Genomic DNA, 6,727 nt, shown 5'->3' on the forward strand with positions numbered 1-6,727 from the left:
AAATGATGACACCACCAACACCAGAAAAACCTCTATAACTTTGGTCACCTTGTAGAGATAAACACAATATACCCAAAAAAATATACATTTTGATGATTCTTGGAGTAGAAATTTATGGGTAATTAATCATTTCTCAAATATAGTGATGTTTCTTTCACTTAAGACACTAAATACTGTATTTCGAACATATTTGGGCATGAATTTTAGGTGTCTTGCGATTTTTTTTCACATCTAAAACTCTGAAATCTGTAAAAAATCGACCTTGGTCGATGGTTGATGGACCCAAAATGGGTATGTTTTAAAATTTTATAACTCGCAAGTGCACGAATTGTATATGAAATATAGTGTTCGTGTAAGCATAAGATCGAACTCAAATGAGTTGTCTAAAATAAAAAAGAAAACTATTTTAAACCAAAATTAATAAATTCTAACCTAGCTCCAAAGATTGATGAGATTTAATGTTATGAACATAAAATAAAAGATTTAAAATAAAGCTATTTAAGAGAATAAAAATAAACCAATTATGATTTTTAAAATAAGTTGTAAAAGAAAGATTATTAAGATACTAGAACCCACAAAATGTAAGTTTAATAATACTTATTAGTATATTGATTCCCAAGTTTTAGTGATAGTTAAAATAAGTCAAACTATCATTTTTCAAATAGATTTATAATTTTAAACACAAATTATTTCTAAAAAGATAGGATTTTTCTTCACTTTTCAAAAAGTATAATTTTAAAGTATTTAATGTGAATCAACCTAATAAAACAACAAAAATCAAATAACATTATTTATAAGGCAAAACATAATATTTTTGTTCTAAGCATTGGATGTGTAGAATTTAATGACACATTTTATACAAAGAATATTATGTTTTGCAAAATGAAGAACAAAGTGCATATTATCTAACAATCTAAAATATGAGATATTAAAGATGAAAGACATATATGAAGAAGAAAAATCCATAAACTTTATTGCATTACAAGGGAAATCAATATACAACATAAATATTACCTAGTTACAAGTTGCTTCATCATGATTTTAATAATCTTATGAAAAAGATTAGAAGCACATAACTAGAATAGAAATTACAAAATAAACAAAATACATACTTGAAAATGCTCTTAAAAAAACACCAAAATGGAAGAGAGAATGGTAGAAAGAAGAAGGTAACCAATAATTAAGCACCCTAAAATGGTCTTGAAATTCCATATTTATAGCCAAAATGAGAGCATTAAAATAATCAACTTAAATTAATTAAATTGATTAAATTAATTAAATAAAGTAAATATGGCATGTAGAGGTAAATTATAGGGTGTAATGATGATATTATGGTGAAATATGTGAGAAAATTGGGTAAACAAGTGGCATTTTTGGACATAGGGGTTAAAGGGACAAGAGCGCCACTTTTTGGGCTCAATAAAGAGTTGTGGCAGGGAGGCTTGGCTGGGTTGAGGTGTTTGGGTGGCTGCTGAGGCAGCTAGGCTCGTTGGGCTTGGGACGAATTGGGCCAGGCGGCTGGGAAAAGGGGAGAGCTTCAGTTGGACCTGGAGAAAGGTGCATGCCCGTGGGTGCAGGGAGCTTGGGGCGTGTGGGCTCGGCTTTGAGCTGCTGGCAGCTGAGGAAGGAAACGGGCCTGGGCCGAGGAGAAGTAGGTAGGCGGGCTGGGCAGGTGACTTCGGCTGGGCCGAGTAGCTGGGCAGGAGCTGGGCCCGTGGCTGAAGGGAATCTGCTACTTGGGCCTTAGTTTTCAAAATTACCACACATCTTTTTCCTTGTTTTTCTTGGCTTTCAAGAGCTAAATACAACATAATTCCTACAAAAATAAATACAAATTAAGTCATGATAAAATATTTTCAATTATAAAATAAATCATATTAATTCTTTGAAAATATAACTTAATTTAATTAAACAATTAAGCTCAAAAGTGCATCTTTTTACTTCTAACTTAACAATATTATTTACAAATAATTAAACTACAACATATTATAATAAAATATCTATAAAAACATATAAAAATCTAAAAAATTATAATAAGACTAATAAATTCCAAAATTACTTAAAAACTTAATAAGTTACTTATAAACTCAAAGACTACGCAACAATTAGCATAAAAATGTGGTAAAATAACTCTATTTTGTAGAGTTATCAATGGTGCTCGATGCCAGCTCGATGGGGCCTTCAAAATCAAGATTTTCATGAAAGAAAAAAAAACGACTTTGCTTGATGGTGCTCGAAGCCAGCTCGATGGTGCAAGATGCGATTCTTGCAAAATACATAATTTTTCACTCAGGTGTCCATTTAGGGAGATTTTTATTTTTATTTTTGGTATTTTTTCAATATCTACACGTTTGACATGTTTATATGCATTCATATGCACATTTATGAAGTGTAACACTTGAAAAAAAAATACAAAAATGCAACACATACCTCATGTTTAAGACATGTTTTCAAGTTGTAAACTTCACAAATGTGCATATGAGCACGTCAAACGTGTAGATCTTGAAAAAATACCCAAAATAAAAAAATCACCCAAAACGGACACTCAAGTGAAAAATTATGTCTCTTCCAAGAATCGTATCGAGCACTGTTGAGCTAGCATCGAGCACCATCGAACCACCATCGATCAAAGTCGTTTTTTTCATGAAAATATTGATTTCGAAGGGCCCATCGAGCTGGCATCGAGCACTGATAAACGAGTTTTAGACTCGTTTATCTATGTATTTTTTCAGGTTAAGTATTAGGTGTTTGGTTTTGTTTTATTCTATTTTATGCTTGTTTTTATGTGTTTTCGGGTGTCGAAGAGCTTAGGTGTGGAAACATGGTGGAAAAAACCGAAAAAATGACAAAAATTGGTGGAAAAAAGTGTTTCAGAGCACTTTCTGCGACCGCAGGAAGGGTGTCTTGCGGCCGCAATTCCAAAAAAGTTTTGGCATTCCTGCGACCGTAGGATATGTCTAGAAATGTGAAAATGCAGATTTTTAATGAAGGGTGTTTTGATCATTTCATGTTTAAGAGAAACGCTAATTAGGCTTAATTCACGATTTTGGAGAGAAAATGAGGCACTTTTTGCAGACCTAGACTGGAGAAGAGGTTTGGGAGTGCTTTGGATGAAGATTGGATCTATCATTTAGAGTTCTTTTCTTCTCTTTTTACTTTTAGTTTATGTTAATTTCATGTTTATGAATTTCTTAGGGATAAACATGAACTAAATTCTATTTAGGGTTTTTAATTGAATCTCTTGAAGCTTTATTATGAATTAATGTGAGTTTTCTATTTCTTCTTCATCTAAGATCTATTCAATTTGTGTTTAATGTGTATAAGATTGACTGCACACCTTTTACATGCTATTTATGAATTCGAATCAAAATCTGAGAAGTGAGATTTGGATATTGCTAAAATTGAATAAACATAGATTTCAATTTAGAACTAGAGTATCAAATTGGTCTATGTGATTTAGGAATGAGTTCATTGCTTCCTATTGTTTAAATTTCTCATAGAAATATAGAGAATTTGCATTAGGTCAGTTTTATATTTCTTAACCTGAATATTTAACACTTTTGCATGTCTTCCATCTTAGTGAGAAGAATTATCTTTGTGATTGCATTAATGAATAATAAAGTGGATAGTAGAGGAGATTAGAATCCCTAATTTCTCATATATATTTGAATCAAGTTTACTACAAGATTATTGTTCTTTGTTGTTCTTCATTTAATTTTGTTATTTATTATTTTTAGTTTTAAAATTTCAAATTTTGATTACCAAATAGAAAATAAAATAGGCTATTGGTACTTGATAATCAGTCTCCGTGGGAACAATATCGGTCTTACCGAAATAAACTACAAAAGCGATTACGTATACTTGCGTAGCTTTAAATTTTCGCAATAAGTTTTTGTCGCCGTTGCCGGGGACTGATAAATTTATCAATATCAAATAGCTAGTTTTGTTTCTAATTTGGTTGGTTCTCTTGAAATAATTTCTAACTTGTTTGGCTATAGTTGTTCTCTATCTCAGGTACTTTCTTTATTTGCGCAGTAGAAGGGGAGCTGATAGTCTAGTTCTAATTAATATTGAGATCGAGAAAGAGTGCAAGCAAAACCGAAGAAACAAGAGGGCTGAAAGTTCCACTGTTGTTACAGCTGATATTAATAACAACAGTGTGGAAAACATGAACGGGGGAGCACCACAAGATCAGAATCCTGCTGTTCAAAGACCTCTACGGGAATATGTACTCCCTACTGTCACGAGGGTACACTCATGCATCCATCCACCAGCAGTAAAGGCAAACAATTTTGAGATCAAGCCTGTTATCTTGCAGATAGTCCAAACTGTAGTTCAATTTTGTGGCCTCCCCACTGAAGACCCCAATATACACATAGCCAATTTCCTGGAGTTGTGTGTAACCTTCAAGATGAACGGGGTGAGTGATGATGCCATTAGATTGCGCTTGTTCCCATTCTCACTACAGGAGCGAGCAAAAAGTTGGCTGAATTCACTTGAGGCCAATACTATCATCACTTGGGATGCTCTAGCTCAGAAGTTCTTAGCGAAGTTCTTTCCACCTGCCAAGGTTGCTAAACTGAGAGGGGAGATCAATAACTTCTCTCAACTTGAGGGAGAATCTTTGTATGATGCTTGAGAGGTTCAAGGAATTGATTAGAAAATCTCCTCACCACGGTATTGAGAAGTGGATGTTGGTCCACAACTTTTACAATGGTTTGTGCGGTACCACTCGCACAATCATTGATGCAGTAGCGGGAGGAGCGTTTATGAGCAAAAGTGCTAATGAAGCTAAGGAACTCTTAGAGGAAATGACCAATAATAATTACCAATGGACAAGTGAACGATCGACAGTAATAAAAAGGTTGCAGGGGTTCATGAACTAGATGCAATCACAACCTTAACTGCTCAAGTTTTGTCTCTAACTAAGCAGCTGCAACAAAATACCATGTCTGCCCAGGTTGTGCAAGCCCAAGTAATGTGTGAATTGTGTGGGGGGCCTCATCCTTTTGACCAGTGCCAAGCTGCTTTAGATTCCAACAATGTCCCATTAGATCAAGCTCAAGTCCAGGCAGTGGGTAATTTTCAGAGGCCCTACAACAATCCCTACTCCAACTCATTTAATCCGGGGTGGAGAAACCATCCTAACTTTTCTTGGAGAAATAATCAGAGCCAACAACAACCATTTCAACCACAATATCAGCGGCCTATGACTCAAGCTCCACCACAAGCATCAAACTCTCAGCACCTAGGCCACCTGCTCCTGCAGAGAAGCCTAGTGAATTGCAGGCTGCCCTATTGACTCTCACCAACACTCAAACTCGGTTTATGACTGAGACTAGATCCTCCATCAGAAATTTGGAGATGCAAGTGGGGCAGCTGGCCAATATGTTGAATACTAGGCCTCAAGGGAATTTTCCTAGCAATACCATGGTAAATCCTAAGGAGCAGTGTCAAGCTATCACTTTGAGGAGCAGGAAAGAAATTGAAGGTTCTTCTCTAAAGGGGACTCAAGAAAAGAAGGCAGAAGAAGAGGGGAGCTGTGAAAAAGTTGAGCCCCAAGTGGAGAAAAAGGTTACTGAAGGCCTTGCAACCAAAGAGAAGATTCAACTGGTATTTGTTGATTCCAATGTCAGAATCTTGTATCCACAATGACTCCGGAAGACTTCTCTTGACAAACAATTCTCCAAGTTTCTTGAAGTGTTTAAAAAGCTTCACATTAACATCCCATTTGCTGAGGCTTTGGAGAAAATGTCGAGTTATGTGAAATTTATGAAAGAGATTTTATTGAAGAAACAGAGGTTGGAAGACTTTGAGACAGTGGCACTTACTGAAGAGTGCAATGCAATTCTCCAAAGGAAGCTTCCACAAAAGCTTCAAGATCCGGGGAGCTTTACTATCCCTTGTTCTATAGGGAAATTTGAATGCAAAAACATGCTCTTTGTGATCTTGGAGCAAGTATCAATCTCATGCCTCTATCTGTATTTCAGAAGCTTGGTCTTGGTGAGGCAAAGCCTACTACTATTACTCTTCTGCTCGCGGATCGATCAATCAAGCACCGAAGGGGAGTTATTGAAGATGTGCTAGTCAAGGTAGACAAGTTTATTTTTCCAGCAGATTTCATTGTTCTAGAGATGGAGGAGGATGCAAACATTCCCATTATTTTGGGAAGACCATTTTTAGCCATAGGGAAAGCACAAATTGATGTACAAAAGGGGGAGTTGAAGCTGCGAGTGCAAAACGAAGAGGTAACATTTAATGTTTTTTCAGCAATTGATATTCCAACTTGTTATAGAGTGGATGTGGTATGTAATGGTGGTAGTAATTTGGAAACCACCAAGAGAAAAACCAATGCTGAAATTGGTAGTCGAGTAGTTCATCATTGTTTGAAACAGTTTTATAGTGGGAAGGCTCCGATGATTAGCAACATTAAAAGATGAGTTTTGGCTTATGTAACTATGGCTCTAAAGGATGAGCGGGGTGGACTTGACTCGAGTTGAAGTTTGATGAAGGAAGTGAGCGTCTAGCTGGAGATGTTAAATACAACGCTATTGGGAGGCATCTCAAGTTATTTAAGTTATTTTAGTTGAGATAATTTTTATTTATTTATTTTATTATTATTATTAGTTTTTGATTTATTTTTACTTTTAATTTTCTTGTAAATATTGTTGATTCTAGAATCATGAAATACGTGAAATTTTTTTAAAAAAAAATGAAATTGTGGTTT

The 6,727-nt window shown here is 35.2% G+C and overlaps 1 protein-coding gene and 1 non-coding gene across 2 annotated transcripts; one reads left to right on the forward strand and one right to left on the reverse strand.

Moving 5' to 3' along the window:
• Positions 1-4,576: 4,576 nt before the first annotated feature.
• Positions 4,577-4,681, reverse strand: LOC133807744 (small nucleolar RNA R71). Its single transcript, XR_009879641.1, has one exon. It is a non-coding gene; the product is annotated as a small nucleolar RNA R71 (small nucleolar RNA).
• A 267-nt stretch (positions 4,682-4,948) lies between these two features.
• On the forward strand, positions 4,949-6,440 carry LOC133806853 (uncharacterized). The gene is made up of 4 exons (XM_062244939.1): positions 4,949-5,078; positions 5,171-5,613; positions 5,713-5,943; positions 5,991-6,440. The coding sequence occupies exons 1-4, from the start codon at positions 4,949-4,951 to the stop codon at positions 6,438-6,440; spliced, it is 1,254 nt and encodes a 417-aa protein (XP_062100923.1).
• The last annotated feature ends 287 nt before the right edge of the window (positions 6,441-6,727 follow it).

Source organism: Humulus lupulus, chromosome X (assembly GCF_963169125.1).
Source record: "Humulus lupulus chromosome X, drHumLupu1.1, whole genome shotgun sequence".
NCBI lineage: Eukaryota > Viridiplantae > Streptophyta > Magnoliopsida > Rosales > Cannabaceae > Humulus > Humulus lupulus.

Excerpts from the sequence above, each read along its gene's own strand:
- LOC133806853 (XM_062244939.1), top strand. The coding sequence starts at position 4,949 with ATGTCTGCCCAGGTTGTGCAAGCCCAAGTAATGTGTGAATTGTGTGGG. Across the intron at positions 5,614-5,712 it reads CCAAAGAGAAGATTCAACTG|CTTCACATTAACATCCCATT; the intron begins GTATTTGTTGAT and ends GTGTTTAAAAAG. Across the intron at positions 5,944-5,990 it reads AATGCAAAAACATGCTCTTT|AAGCTTGGTCTTGGTGAGGC; the intron begins GTGATCTTGGAG and ends TCTGTATTTCAG.